This window comes from Tamandua tetradactyla, chromosome 11 (assembly GCF_023851605.1).
Source record: "Tamandua tetradactyla isolate mTamTet1 chromosome 11, mTamTet1.pri, whole genome shotgun sequence".
NCBI lineage: Eukaryota > Metazoa > Chordata > Mammalia > Pilosa > Myrmecophagidae > Tamandua > Tamandua tetradactyla.
Genome location: NC_135337.1, coordinates 81,173,238 through 81,188,569, shown reverse-complemented (window position 1 = coordinate 81,188,569; position 15,332 = coordinate 81,173,238). Strand labels below are relative to the sequence as shown.

General features: G+C 53.5%; 1 protein-coding gene across 5 annotated transcripts; it reads right to left on the bottom strand.

The window, feature by feature from the left end:
- Positions 1-2,972: 2,972 nt before the first annotated feature.
- Positions 2,973-11,169, bottom strand: ABHD17A (abhydrolase domain containing 17A, depalmitoylase). 5 transcript variants are annotated; one of them, XM_077121281.1, is made up of 5 exons: positions 11,059-11,169; positions 6,905-7,447; positions 5,646-5,840; positions 3,544-3,723; positions 2,973-3,411 (listed from the first exon to the last, which is right to left on the bottom strand). In XM_077121281.1, the coding sequence occupies exons 2-5, from the start codon at positions 7,207-7,209 to the stop codon at positions 3,186-3,188; spliced, it is 906 nt and encodes a 301-aa protein (XP_076977396.1). In that variant the 5' UTR covers positions 7,210-7,447; positions 11,059-11,169; the 3' UTR covers positions 2,973-3,185. The 5 variants fall into 5 exon arrangements, with proteins under 5 accessions (XP_076977396.1, XP_076977391.1, XP_076977393.1 ...); XM_077121276.1 differs by having other exon boundaries at positions 6,878-7,447; positions 11,059-11,165; XM_077121278.1 differs by lacking the exon at positions 11,059-11,169 and adding an exon at positions 10,279-10,988 and having other exon boundaries at positions 6,878-7,447.
- Between the last annotated feature and the right edge of the window lie 4,163 nt (positions 11,170-15,332).

Sequence of the window (15,332 nt, the reverse complement as noted above, 5' to 3'; positions counted from 1 at the left end):
GGAAGAAATGTGGACTACTTTATAATCCTGGAGTAGAGAGGATTTTTTTTGAGTATGATTCAACAACTGCTGAAGCCATGCATGAGAAAATCTAGCAAGAACTAATAACGATTTTAAATGTCTGCATGGCCAAAAAGAGGAAAGAACACAAAATCAAAGACAAATGGCAAACTTGGAAAAACACTGGGAAAGACAAAGGACTAATGTCCTTCACATGTAAAGTGCTCCTGGGAAACACCAACAACAACCCAATGGAAAACGGGCAGAGAATATGAAATACAAATGACTTTTAAATATCTACATGGTTATAATAAATATTAATGTCCCAGTTTTAAAATCATTATCAGTGGTAGCAGAGTAACAGAAATCTGACAAAACATTAAGGTATTCAACAATATTTATAGGAGATGCCAATGAAGTTACAACAAAATACCATTTTACACCTACCACATCTGCAAGATCCACCACTGACAAGGGTGGGGGGCATGAGCCCCCTCCTAACTTGGTATAACGGTTCTGAAATCAATGACCCCACTTAGAGATCTACGGCTGGTATAAACACTTATGTGTGCAATTTAGCCATTTGCCAACAGAAATATGCTACCCAGGCACAAAGATTTTTGTATGAGGACAGTCAAGGCAGCATTACTTATTGTTACAAAATAACCTAAATTTCTATCCACAGGAAGCAGCATAAACATAATACTATTAGAATACCAAGCAGCCATTAAAATGAAAGTTCAGACCTGTTACATTAAAGTAGAATGCCACATGGAAAGTAAGTAGTCTTTTGTATAAACTAGTCAAGCCAGCACTACTTCTTGTTACAAAACAACCTAAATTTCTACTCACGGCGAACAGGATAAACGTAGTACTAACACAGTAGCGTGCAACCATTACAATGAATGATCAGATCTGCTACATTAAGTTAAAAAGCAACATGGAAAGCGAGTAGCCCTCTGTATAAACGCACTTACATGTACATGCATCGACTTTCCTTGTCGACAAAGAAAAAACTTTTTTCTGTACCTCAGAAGGGGAACCTTGGAGTGAGAAGTGGGAAGGGCTTTGAATTTTCACCCAATACCCTTTCAGACTCTGGGTTGGTTTGTTTTTCAGACTCTGGGGACTTTTTACTACGTGTATCTGAAAAAAATATCTATTCCATCCTGAACAGTTACTTTGAACTTTCTGCGCTCAACGATACAGCAAGAGTCCAGCTGTCGGGGAACTTATATATTTCCCTGGACTCAGGTGGCGACAACAAGCTCTGCAACAAGCAAAGCGCTCAGAGTCCGTGGGAGCACAGCGCCAAGCGGAATCGCATGCAAGGTGGGCAGGGGAGCCTGACTACAGGAGAAGAATGTCTACACGAAGCACCCAGGATAAAGCCAGAGAAGACCAGGGACCACAGATGTTGTCTGCTCTAGTGAGGACACAGCAAGCATCTCCAAATGGCGGGTATCACCAAGAATGACCCTAGACTCCGGACTGTGGGGCTCGGGAAGGGCACAGGGACCAGCGGTTCCACAGCCTGCCGCCAGGCCAGGCCACTGCCTGTGTTAAAGGTCAGCAGGATGGGTGAGGCCAGGGTACGCGACTGCGCAGGCCCGGCGGCCGGCGGCGGAAGGGGCGTCTCTGGCTGGAGACAGCCACCCCCGGCCCCAGATGGGGAAGCCCACTGCGGGTGATGGAACAGCAGCTCCGTTATACGTTCCGCTCCCTGCGTGCTGGCGGACCTCTCTGGGCACTTCTAACGTGCCAGGTCCCATCTGCCTGGCTGCGAGCGTCCCGAAACTCGGCAGAGCCAAGTCGGAGGTTTGGCACAAGCTCTTCCGGCGGCCAAACCCGGCCCGGGCTGGCGCGCAGTGACTCACGGCCACCTGGGCCCCTCAGTGTAACGGTCAGGCGCTGCCCCGACGCCACGGGGTATAGCGCTCGGATGAGGCTAGGACTTCCGCGTGGCCCCCGGGTCCTCAAGGCAGCCCAGGGGACGGGGTGGCACGGGTCCCGCCTTGCCAATGAATTTATCGAGGCCCGAGGGGAGGGTGCGGGCATTGCCCGCCGCGACAGGGGCCGGCCCGGGCGCAGATCCGAGTAGATGAGGCCACCGCCACTTACCCCCGAGGCCTCGGGCCCCTGCTTCTCAACCCGCCGCGCCTGCGCGCGTGACGTCATTTCCGCTTCTGCTCAAGTCTCCAGCCCTGATACCCGACGCGTGCTCCGCGCAGCTACGCCCTCCTCTCATCACAGGCCGAAGCACCGCCCCCTCTTAAAAGAACCGCAGGTTCCTACAGCTTCCGATGGGGTAAAGAGCGGGCAGCTTCGGGTCAGTCCTGGGCTCACACGCCCGGGCGCCTGACGCCGGCTGAGGAGCTACCCGTGCCCAAGACTCACTTTCTCCATCTGTGCAGAGTCAAAGGCCCCGCGGAGTGGAAGGAATGGCCTGGAGCGTGGCGGGAGCGGCGCAATCGTGGCGCGAGGCTAGGTCCCCGCTGCTTAGGCAGGCGCAGCCCGCGTGACCCTGACGTCGGCTCCATTTTCCCGCGGAGACCCCGAGACCCACGGACCTGCCCTTGCGGTCCCCAAACCCTCAGCCTCCGCATTTGCAAAAGAAGCGGATTGACCGTAAGAAGGATACCCTTTCTCGCCTCGCTGAAGTGCCTGAAACGAACAGGTTACCAACCTCCCTTGGAGGCACGCTGTGCGACAAAGCCAGGCAGGATTCCTGAGTTCGAATTCCGTCATCCTACCCACACACACCCTCCCCTGCACTCAACAGCCTGACTCCTCTCTCCCATACCCTCAAGGAGTTACTAAATATCTGCATTTGTCAAACCCAGACAAGGCCGCCTGCTGATTTTTCCGGGGACTTTGGGAGCAAAGCTCCAGGAGCGCTGGCTCCCTCTCCCAGTTCCGAGTCCCGAATAGAGCGCGCGCTAACCATGAACGGGAGAGGAGCCACCCAAAAATTTTAAATCTTTTGTTTTCCCGTTTATTCTTGTTTCCAAAAGGAAAGGTGAGCATAACTCCCTCGTCTCCGGTCCATCGTCCACAGCCCCTGTGCCTGGGGCGGGGCCTGGCCCGGGGCTCCCGCCCGCGACCGCAAGGGGTTCTCCCGCGGCCCGCGACCTGGCGGGGCCAGGCCCTTATTGCTGAGGTCCCGGCCGGCGGCGCGGCGCGGGTTAGGCGCGCTGGCTCGGCAGCTCCTGGGAGATGAAGCGGCGCAGGCGCTCCAGGTACTGGCTGTACAGCTCGATGTCGTTGTGGCCCGCGCCTTCCACCCACAGCGGCTCCACGGCCTTGGGACAGCGCTCGTAGAGCGCCAGCCCGTGCGAGAAGTCGATCACCTCATCCTCCGTGCCGTGGATGATGAGCACGGGCGACGTGATCTTGGACACCTTCTCGATGCTGCGGTCGGGGGGGAGGGGGGAGGGGCGTGTGAGAGCCCCGCCCGTCCTGGGGTCCCGCCCCCTCCTCGCCCCTATCAGGCCTGCCCATGCCCCGACACCCCCACCCCCGTACCCCCCACCCAGCGCTCACTTGGGGAAGGCATCGAAGCAGTAGGTCTTCTTGGTGTCGGGGAAGGCCACGCGCATGCCCGAGGTGAGCGGCGAGTGCAGCACGACGGCGGCACACTCGTAGCGCGAGGCCAGGTCCACGGTGGGCACCGTGCCTATGCTCTGCCCGTACAGGATGATGCTGTCAGGGCTGATGCCGTACCTGCAGGAGGGGGCCGGCCAGGTCACCCGTGAGCACCGCCTGGTGTCAGTTGGCCCCAGCTCCACAAGGTGAGGTACCCTCCCAGCCCAGGCCAGCAGCATGGCAGGGGTGGGTCACCCGGCCCTGCCCCTGGTTTCAAGGCAAGATCACAGAAAGCCTGCACCTGACCAAGCCCAGACAGAGTGGACAAAACTGCCCTGCCCTTCCTCTTTTTAAGCCTTTCCAGATCCCACTTGGGAGTGGGTGGGGTGGAGGGTCCTCAGTCTCACAGGGCTTCCTTCCTCTCAGCGTGGGGGATGGAGGCCCCTGTGTCCAAATGCGTTTCCTCTGGCCCTCCATGCTCAGGAGCTTAGGATGACGCAAGTGAGCTGACTAGTGGGCTCCACCTTCTTCTGGGGACCCCTTCCCCAATGCCTCAGCCCTGGCACCACTGGCCAGTCCAGCTCCCGACACCCCACTGCTCCTAGGAGCCATCCCTCTAGGGATGGACCAACTCCAGAGTATTCGAGGCCTCCCCTCCTCTCAGAGGCATCCTGCACTTTTCCTTCTCTGTCCTGACCCTGGAGACAGCACTCTTCAGGTACATGCCACTGCCCTAGCCAACCCCTCAGTCTCCCTGGACAGGCCCAGAAACCCTTGCCCTTCTCCAGATCACTGAGGGCACTTCTGTGCTGAGCTCCAGGTCCACCCAATTTCTCAGCCCAGGCAGGAGCCCCCAACTGCCACCCAGACCTCTCCACATGGACAAACAGGATGTGTCCTAAATGTGGCTGCTTCTCACTGGCCCAAGACCTCCTGCCTCCCACTGTCACTTGTAGCTTCTGGACCGAAGGGGACATGTTTCTGAAGGACAGGACAGGTAGATGGAGGTTGGAGCCCTCACCCCCGCAGAGGCTGATTGAGCCAGTGTCCCCCACCAGCTAGGCTGAAGCAGGAACCAGAAAAAGCCAGTGTGTACCCCAGGAGGACCTATGCCACCAGGAGGCGCAGGATGGGTTCCTTAGGGCCCCAGGGACCTGTGGCAGGGACTGCCTGGTACACTGCCATGGCAACAAGCCACCCCCTCTCCAGGGCCACAGACTGCCAGCCCTGCCAGCACGCACCTGGTCCCTGCCAAAGCGGGTCAAACAGGTTGGCTGGCCCAGCAATGGGGCAACCCAGGGACAGAATGCAGGGCCAAACCTCCAGAGAATGAGGGTGGCTCTGCTGACCCCGAAATGGTGCTGGACACAGCCAGAAGCTCTGCAAGCTGGTGAGGGGCATGCACACAATGGGTCAGTGCACGAGAATGCAGTAGGGGCTGCCCAGAACCTGGGCGACCAGAGAGAGCATGGTCAGGTGTAGCTGGGGTAGACCATCAGTAGGCATTCTCAGAACAAAGAGTGTGGGCGTGTACTGAGGGGCTCCAGCCCACTCCCCCACCAACCTCCCACAGACCAGCAGAACTGTATGGGTGCCAGGCTACAGACAGGACCTTATTCCTACCTACTCCCCAGCCCCAAGCCATGGATAGGACCCCACTCCTTTCCACTCCCCATACCTCCTAACCACAGGCCCTCAGGCCAACCCCCAGAACCCAGCAGCTCTCACATACCACTTCCTGAGGCTGTGGGTGCACCTTCCCCTGCCCAGGCCCTCCCACCCCTGTACACAACCCCATGCCCAGGTCTGGCCCTACCCAGTTTGGAGCTAGAGAGACAACCCTCCTCTCCCTCCTCCAGGCCTCTTGGAAGGGCCCTGGTCCAGCACTCTATCCCAGAAAGGTCTAAGGATACCCAGCCTGCAGTGTCACCACACTGGGGGGCATGTGGTGTGATCCAACCACCAGGCCCACTGCCTGACCCCACCAGGACCTGGGCACATGGCTCCTCAGCAGACCCCTTACATTGCCACCCTGAAGCTCGGGAAGGCCCAAGGCCCACCTGGTACGCAGAGCCTGCCAGGCAGCGTCGATGTCAGCATAGAGGTTCTTCTCCGAGGGCCGGCCTGAGCTCACACCATATCCCGAGTAATCGTAGGAAAAGATGTTGCAGTTGATGCGGGTGCCCAGGCCGATGTAGAAACTGCTCATCTGGCCCAGGTCCACTGCGTTGCCATGGGAGAAGAGGACCGTGTACCTGGGGGCAGGTACAGGTCAGGGGCCAGCAGGAAGAGGGAGTGAGCCCTGGGCCCCCTGGCTCTGCCCTTGTGGCATCCCCATGGAGAGGTCACGCGGCCTGGGCCCCACAGTGGTAGATCTCCCTCCTACTGGGTGACCAGCTGAGCCCCAGGCCATCTGTGCAAGGCGGTCACAAGGACCATCAGTCCTGTTCTCAGCCCAGGGCCGTGATTCCCACCATCCTCTTCCCTTCTGGCAGTGCCTACTGACGCTCAGGATCATTTCTTGTAGGCAAGTGGCTTTGGCTGTCCCTCAGGAAAGCACACACTGCCTGGGACCTTCCCAGAAAATAAGCCGGCGCCATCCCTGTTGGCAAGGTCATGATTCCCCGCTCAAAAAGTAACCCCTCTGCTCTAGTACACAAGCAGCTCCCATCCCAGCTCGCAGTGTCCGACCACACCTGCTCCTAGGAAACTGAGCCCATTTCTGCCCAAGCCCCAAGGCAGTCTGGAGAGGCCAGCCAAAAATGTAGACCTGCTCCAGGCCACACCCAGTCATAAGACTGGACCCTGCCTGTGGGCTTCCAGCTGATCCCAGCCACATGGCAGTCAGAGTTCACCCACTACACCCAGACCTGGAACCAGAAACCCCACCTGGTCTGGAGAGCCTGGGCAGACCCCCTCTGCGCCTACCCCCACCCTGTAAGCTTGGGGACCCATGGACTTGGGAGAAGCCAGCATGACTGCAGCACTGGGGCCACAGGCCCTGGGTAAAGGGGACCACTATTCACCTAGGACCAAGAGCTTCCCTGGGCAAGGGGAACCCTGAGACCCAGAGCAGGCCTGAACAGTAACCTCCCTAGGCCTCAGTTTCCTCCCATGTGGTTGACCTCAGGGGCCGCAGGCAGACACCTGGCAATAGGGACTCAGAAGGGCTGTGGACTCTTGGCCCCACAACAAGAAGCATTAGGGGACACTGTAGGGCCCCAAGGAGGGTCTTCCCTGGCAGGGCGAGTACCTCTTGACAGGTGACAGGCCCCGCTGCCACGAGGCTCACCTGGCGCCAGGCACGCAGCGCACGTACATGCAGGCGACGCGGTTGCTGCGGCTGCTCTTGGTCAGGAAGGCCTCGATGGTGTCGAGCTCCCGCTGGCTGTACTGGAAGTCGGCGCGCTCTGTCAGGTGCAGCTTCCAGCGCCCAGGACTGCCCGCGGAGGCCCGCAGTGTCCCAGAGGGGGCGGCCCCGGCCCCACCGGGCCCTGGTTCTGGCTCAGGAACCAGCGAATAGGTGGGCTCCGGCGGCAGGAAAGCGAGCTTGGCGGCGATGCGGCCAGGGCAGGGCGGGCAGCAAAAGAGGCAGCAGAGTTCGCTCACTGACAGGCCGTTCATGGCGGGCCCCGGGCCCCGGGCCCCAGGGTGGGCCTCCTCCACGGCCAATGCCACCTGGCCTCGCCGGGCAGGGAGGTGTGTAGGTGCTCCGAGACGCAGGTGGGAGGTAGGACACACCCCCAGCCACTGCCGCAGACAAGAGCCCTGTTAGGAGGCCGCAGCCCAGCCCCACCGTGGTCCAAGCTGAGCCCTCGGGAGCCTTGTAGCCTTGCGTCTCCATGTTGTACAGCAGAGGGCCCTGCAGGGAAACCGAGGCATGGTACTCCCTTCAAGGAACCTGCTCCAGCCTCCTGACCTTCCCCACAGTCCAGCCTCGCCCTCCCTGGCCCCTGCAGAGTCTCCCCACACCAGCCCACCCTCCCAGGAAAGATAGGGCTCAAGGGTGAGCTAAGCAGAATGCAAAGGGTACTGGGCCGCTCATACTGTGTCCAAGCTTGTGATCTCCAATCTTGTCGTTTAAATCCCATCAGACCCCACCCAACCCTGGCCTCCCCCCAACACCCCCTGCAGCCCCAGACTTGTCCTCCTGCTCTTCTACCCCAATAAAGCCTTCAAGGATTCCTCTGTTATCTCGGGATGACACAGAGGCAGCCAACGAAAGGACAGACTTCTGACCGAAGGGACTCAAGAATGCTCCACTCCCCTAGGGCAGCTGGTGCCCAGGTGTGCTAAGAGGGGATGGGGCTGCTGCCAAGAAGGCCAAGGCAGGCGGGGACTTTGATGGCTGGGGACAGGAGCCCAGGCAGAGGAAACACAACAAACAAAGGCTCTGGAGACAAAGGCAGGATACATCGCTAGGCTAGGGAGGCCCCACTGAGCCTGGACAACAGCTCCCATGTGCTGGGGGCCAAAGGCCCGGAGTCAGCTCTAAGAGGTGGGCTGGAGGCCAGCAGGAATGGGGAGAGCCTGGGGTTCCTTCTCCACCTCTGCCACCTAGGGATTCTGGGGCTGGGGTAAGATGCTCAACTCTCTGGGCCTCGGTTTCCTCATCCTTTCCTCACAAGGGAGTGAGATGATAGGCTGAGTGGGGGGCAAGGGACCTGGCTCAAGGTAGAGACCCAAATGCTCTCCCTTTCTCCCATTCCATGCCACATCAAGTAACACTGTCATGTTAAGTTGAAAACAGTTAAACTGCTAAAGCAACTATGAATGTGTAGAGTCCCAACAGAGAGACAGGAAAAAGATCCAGAGATCTGAGAAAAACATCTACACTTCCTGCGCTTTTTCCTACAGATTTGAATGTGGCAGGAAGACAAGCTCAGTTCAACTGTAGCAGAACCGTGTGTGAAACTGCTGGGCTGGAGAAAGACGAAGGTAGAGAGAGACACAGACACATTCACACTTACGGGCCACCAAGACAGTACAAGAGACACAGAAACATCTGCTCCCTCCAGACCTGTGATCTGACCAGCGGCAGTCACCCAGATTTGAGGACATAACAAGGAGGCAGTGGGAGAACTGGAAAAGCCACAGTGGGGACTTGGTCAGTTTCAAGGAGTCCCCCAAATGAGGCAGATTTTATGTCTGAGTGTTTTTAAGGAAGAGGTACATCTATATCTGGGGTTCTCAGACAAAGACAAGTCTATCCCCAGGGAAGTCGTGGTTGTTGCGGCTGCGGGGGGGGAGGGGGGGGCAGGGATGTGCTACTGGCATGGCGAGGAGCAGGCTGGGGACATTGCCCAATGTCCTCTAATGTATAAGATGGCACCACAGGAATTATCCAGGCCCAACTGTCAGCAGTGCCAAGGTTGGGAAACCCTGATCTACAGCTTTCAATATATTCTCAAAGGGGCCAGCAACAAAGAGATAAGCTGCCCTGGTGCCGGGTGCTGCAAACAGAGGCTGGTTTTGAGAAGAAGGCCTGGCTGAAGGCCGGGTGGGCAAGCCAGGGAATGAAGGGGTACATCAGGCAGACAAAGCCCACACAGAAATCTAGGCATTGTCCTTGATACCCCCCTCCACCCCTGCGTCCAATCCTGCAATAGGCCTGCTGGCAACACCTCAGGACTCTCCCCTTTGAAACACCATCTAGTCCATGTAACCCACCATCACCTTCACCTAGACTGCTGCAGAAACCAGCCTCTTTCCTGTTTTCCCTACAGCCAGCATCACCCTACTACCAGCCATCCCAGCCCCTTTGCCAGCAGCCAAAGGATCTCTTTACAACACAAATCTGATCACACTGCCTCCCTTTTGGGGTGGCCCAGTGACCTCCCGCTATTCTTAGGACAAAGGCCAGATACCCGGGCACTGCAGGCTTGCTTTCCACTGGGGCCAACCTCCCCAGCATCACTCACTTAGGAACACACTCCTCTCTCTGCAGACCCACCACACTGACCCTCCTCTCAGAGCCTGAGCCCAAGCTGTTACTCTCTGCAAGACTGCCAACCCCAATCTTGCCAGCTGGTCCCTGCTCCTGTCCAGTCCATCCTTCAGACCTTACTTTTGAGGCCTGGACCTCAGGGGAAGCCTTCTTTGGCCATCCACACCAGGCCACTGGGTCAGAACCCCACCCCCAACCCAATGCTCCACTCTGGTGGTTCAGGATCCCCATCTTCACAGCACTTACGACTGCTTGTATTTCCAAGTTTAACCATACTCCCAGCCCCAACTAGAAACTTCACTATGGCAGGATAGGTATCTGTTTCTACTCAATAACTATTTGCTGGCTGAATGGACAAATGATAAATGGCAAAGAGGCAGGGGAAAGCCAGAAGAGGAAAAGAACCTCCAGGGTCTGCCAAGTTTGACAGGGAAGGGGAAGAGGGAACTGCACACACACGGCCTCACACCCATCATTTATGGGGCGTCAGTGAGCTGGGCCTTGGCTGAACAGGGCACACCTCAATGCCTCATTCACAAGGACACGCCCCTGGCATGCAGAGGCTCATGGCTTCCGTTCTCAAGCATGTACCGGGAACCCTCCTGCCAGGGCCACTGGTGTTATGAGGAAGACCAAAAAGTAACCAGGCAACTTCAATACTATAAGTTGCTCCAAATAAGGGTGAATGTGGTAGCACCTTGCCCAGTCGCTCAGGTTGGGAAAAACCATTTGGAAGAAAGTGCTACCTGCCAGATGCAGAGGAAATGGCCAGGTGACCGGGAATGGGAAAACAGGAAGGGCACGTGCAAAACATCAAAAGTGACAGAGTGCTGCAGGAGCTGCAGATGGCTCATTCTGGCTAAAGCTGAGCCTGGGAGAAAGAAGTGGTGAACAGAGAGGTCCCTGAGAAAGCCAGATCGGGCTGTGCCCTGTGAACCCTGCTGCAGACTTTGGACTCCATCCTGGAGCAAAGTGGGAGTACGGAGGAGTCCCGACCCAGGTCTGACGCCATAGGTGAAGGGCTAGGGAATGTTCTCTGGCTGCGACCAGGAGAACAGACTGCACTGGAGGCCAGGGAGGCCGCCCAGGAGTTCGAGCAGGACAGGAAGACGCCAGCCTGAGAAGAGACCGAGGCTCCTAGGTCATTTAGGAAGCAAGTCTAGCGAATGGCTGGCAGCCGGGGACAAGCGGGTGGAGACTGGCTGTCTGGCTAAGGGACAAGCTCTGGGAGAGGAGTAGAGTCCGCAGCTTCAATGGGCACTCTCCAAAGGCGGGGACCGCATCCCCAAGAGGGTGGTCGCTCATACTCCAAAGGCAGGTAGGATGAGTAGGGGACAGGAGTCTGCCCGGGTCTCCGATCTGTGGGTCCTTCTGGCAGGACCCCAGCCGCCCCAGGGAGTGCTGGGGCTCCGGGGACTGTCCGCAGGGGCTGCCTGGGCCTCGCGGCCCTGCCGGCTCCACAAACGGCCGAGGGCAGCAGGATGGGCCGCCCCGAGCCGCCGCGCCCGCCCCCGCCTGACACTCACCGCCCCGGCCCGCGCCCCTCGGCCCCGAGGCCGCGCTCCATGGCGCCCGGCCGCCCGCCCGTGCGTCCGTCCGTCCCTCCGCGACCCGGCCCGGCCTCCTGCACCGCCGCTCCCCCGCGGGCGGAAGTCAGAGTCCCTCCCGACACCGCCCCGGAAGTGACGCGCAGGAGCGAGCGCGAGCGTGGGCCAGAGGCGACCCGCAACCAGGCAGTGCATGGGCGGGGGCCGAGCGCGTGGGCGGGGCCTGCGCTCGAGGGGCGGGGTCCCCGAGGGGGCGGGGCCCTAGCTCCAGGTTCCGGCCGGGCTACTCTGGAGCTGGCTCATTCATTCGTTCTTTCTCTCATTCGTTCTTTCTCTCATACCAGCTCCGGGACTCTAGAACGAGGCGAATGCGCAAAACTTACTCGGTAGTCAAAACAGACTAGGCAATCAAGGAAAAAAGTATTTTAATGCCCTATTAAAAAAAATTGGCAAACGAGAACTCACAAGCTCTCTGTTTGTTTGTTTTTTAATTGTTTGCTTTTGGGCTATCACATTTTCATTTTAAGCATTTTATTTTTTGATAATTAAAAAAATTTACAGGACAGTTGCAAAAACTAATACCAACCCATTCCTGAAAGCTATAATATACCCCCCACCCAGATACGTAGATCCACAAACTTTAACTTTTGCCATGTATGTCATATAATTTAATCTTTCTGTCATCTAGTGTTCTAGTTTGCTAGCTGCCGGAATGCAACACACCAGAGACGGATTGGCTTTTAATAAAAGGGGATTTATTTTGTTGGTTCCTCAGAGGAAAGGCAGCTAACTTTCCACTGAGGCTCTTTTCTTACGTGGAAGGCACAGGATGGTCTCTGCTGGTCTTCTCTCCAGGCCCCTGGGTTCCAACAACTTTCCCCGGGGTGATTTCTTTCTCCACCTCCAAGGGCCCGGGCTGAGCTGCAAGTGCTGAGATGAGGAATGCCAAGCTGCTAGACTGTGCTACATTGCGTTCTCTCATTTAAGCACAAGCCAATTAAGTTAAACGTCACTCATTGCAGCAGACACGCCTCCTAGCCGACTGCGGATGTAATTAGCAACAGATGAGATTCACCTACCATTGGCTCATGTCCACAGCAACAGAACTAGGTGCTTTCACCTGGCCAAGTTGACAACTGAATCTAACTACCACATCTAGTTATCTTTATTTCTAGTTTTCTATTTTTGGCAGTTTTTTTTCCTTTATTAGAAGAGTTGCGGGGTTGACAGAAGAATCATGATAAAATAGCACACTTTTTAATTGTACTATAACTATAGTCCATCTGTAGTGTAATTCCATCGATTTATTTAAGCATTTTTTATTGTGAGATATATACAAAGAAAAGTGATAAATGTCAAAGTACAGTTTAACAAGTAATTATAGAACAAATTTCAAAGTATAGTATGGGGTACAGTTTCATAATTTCAGGTATCCTTCTGGCTATTCTAATACACTAGAAACTAAAAAGTAATATCTATATAATGATTCAGTAGTTATAAGTCCTAACCTCTCCGTTACGCCTCCTCCCACCCATTTGGTCCGCCTCTCAATCTTCAGTGGTATCTGTGCAATGACCATTCTCACTTCTTCATGCTGAAAAGGAATGCTGACTTTATGGAGTGTGTGTGGGGGGAACAATCTGCTTTTGTAAATAAAGTTTTATTGGAACCAGGGTCTGAGACAATTGAGGTAAAGTAATGCAAGCGCAGCTTTCTGACCCTGCCTTCATTTAAAAGGTTGATATTTTGTACACCATGGATTCTTTTATTTTAAAAATCCATTCCATTGACACAGACATTTGCACACCGATGTTCACAGCAGTACTATTCACAATCGCCAAAAGATGGAAACAATCCATGTGTCCATCAACAGACAAGCGGATAAACAAAATGTGTTCTATACACGGGATGGAATATTATGCAGCAGTAAGACAAAATGAGGTTCTGAAGCATATGACAATGTGGATGAAACTTTAGGACATAATGCTAAGTGAAATAAGTTAGATACAAAAGGATAGATACCGTATAATTTCACTATTATAATGCTGGTAAAGGTAATCTCAAAGATTATACTATAGAAGATCGCAGACTATATATTGGGAGGCTACCCAATGAGGTCGAACTTAAATGCAAGAGAACAGATAGAAGTGATGGTAACTTCATGGATGATTAAAAAACAAAGCAGATCTCAGAGTAATTAACTTTTCATGTGGAAAAATATTATCTGCCATCATTATATATTAGAACATTTATTATGAATTTGAAAAGTATGGAAGACTAGAATGCATAAAGCAAAACTTTAAAATAATATTAGAATTTTACAAGAGAATGTCTTTAAAATCTTGAGGAGAAGGAATTTCTAAAATATATTCCTGAATACCCAGAATGTTGACTTTTTGAGTATATGTACACAAACCCAAGAAACTGACACATATACCCAGAGAGCCTTGTTCATTGCAGCATAAATTGTAGGAGTCACAAATTGGATATAAATGTCTGTCACTTGTGTAAAAAATTAAAAAAAAAAGTGATGGTAACTAATTAGTGGGGTTATAAGTAAAATTGCCATAGTGAAAGTAAATATGATTGAAAAGGAATGTATAGTGCCATGTATTCCACTGATCAACTCTATAATTATAAATAAATAATCACATGAAGTCCTTCAAAGGATTGATCTTGCATAAAGAGTCAACAGCAGAGGGTTACGGAGGTGGGGGAAAGCTAACATTGCATGCTATGGCCAATAGTTAACAGGAAGACATCAGCAGTACCACAGCGGTACCAGGGGTAGATGATTGGGGGAGGGGAGAAAGATAAAAGATTAGGGGAGGTTTTGATTTGATATTTGGTGAGGCTGTGTTTATCAGTTCTTTGTCTCTATGGACCAATGAAAATTGTCTAAAATTGAAGTGCTGCTGATTGTACAACCAAATGAGGACACTGTAAGACATGTTTGTTTGTTTGGAGCATTGTCCATGATGCCCAGTGGGTGGAGGAGGCCAAAGGGTCCAATGACTGAGAAGCTGAAAGGCAAACATGTATATATACATGAGGGAATACTGTGCAGCTCCAAAAAGGAAGGATGGTCCTGAGGCATGCAGCGAACTGAATGAACCAGGGGGACAATGTGTTGTGCAAAATAAATCAGAAACAAAAGAACAAATATGCTAAGGTCTCTTTCAAAAAAATATTTATAAGAAAATTGGAGCCTAGATTCGTAAGCTTTTGTAGCAGCCACACTTAGTCTGAAGTTGTAAGTGTATTTTTAGATGCTGAGACACTGAGCTATTTGTGTATCAGCTGGTATTTCTCTGGAACCTTGGGTACTGCTGTGAACCTAAGACTGAGAGCTGGAACTCTGCAACTCTGAAAGGCAGCATCGCTACATACAACGACAATTAAAGTAACCAAAAAAGAGATCAGTCTTCAATTAGATATAAGAATAAAACCAGTCTGGTTGGGACTCAGGTAAATCAGAATACAGGGCAAAACATGATAGTGTGTGTATTCTAGCACCTCACCTACTGTGTGGACCAAAGGCAGAGAGGTTTACTGTGTCTAGAGCCTAAATTTTCTGTAACATACAAGCTAATCAACCTGTCTGGATAGATCAGTTAAACAGCCCAAACTCCTGGAGTCCAGAACAGAACAGGAATAAGGGTTTGTAATTCTGTATAGCTTAATGTAATATCTGGAGATATACCAGAGTATAGTGGGTTGAGAATTAAAAAGTATTGGTAGAGGGTGGGCCACAGTGGCTCAGCAGGCAAGAATGCTTGCCTGCCATGCCAGAGGACCCGGGTTCGATTCCCGGTGCCTGCCCATGTGAAAAAAAAAAAAAAAAAAAGTAAGAATCCCTTGAGCAGCTGGAGAAAAAATATGGAACTATTAAACTTTCCCATCTGGAAAAACCCCAGCTACTCTCCCAAACATTGGGGACTCCCAAGAAAATAGGCCAAGCCCTTGATTTTGAGGCTTGCCCTTATGAAACTTATCTGTGTAATGGAGAAGCTAAGACTACCTAAAATTATGCCTAAGAGTTGCTTCCAGAAAACCTCTTTTATTGCTCAGATGTGGCGTCTCCCTCTCTCTCTCTCTCTCTCTCTCTCTAAGCCCAACTCTGCAAGGAAAATCATTACCCTCCCCCATACATAGGACATGATATTCAGGGGTGAAAGTTTCCCTGGCAACGTGGGACATGACTCCCAGGGATAAGCCTGCCACTGGCACCATGGGATCAACCATGCCTTCCA

Bases quoted from the DNA above. Each gene is read 5' to 3' on its own strand.
- ABHD17A (XM_077121276.1), bottom strand. From the start codon at position 7,209: ATGAACGGCCTGTCAGTGAGCGAACTCTGCTGCCTCTTTTGCTGCCCG. The intron at 3,724-5,645 runs GTGGGCCTTGGG...CCCCTCCTGCAG, and splicing joins TGGCAGGCTCTGCGTACCAG to GTACGGCATCAGCCCTGACA. The intron at 3,412-3,543 runs GTGAGCGCTGGG...CCCCGACCGCAG, and splicing joins TGCTTCGATGCCTTCCCCAA to CATCGAGAAGGTGTCCAAGA.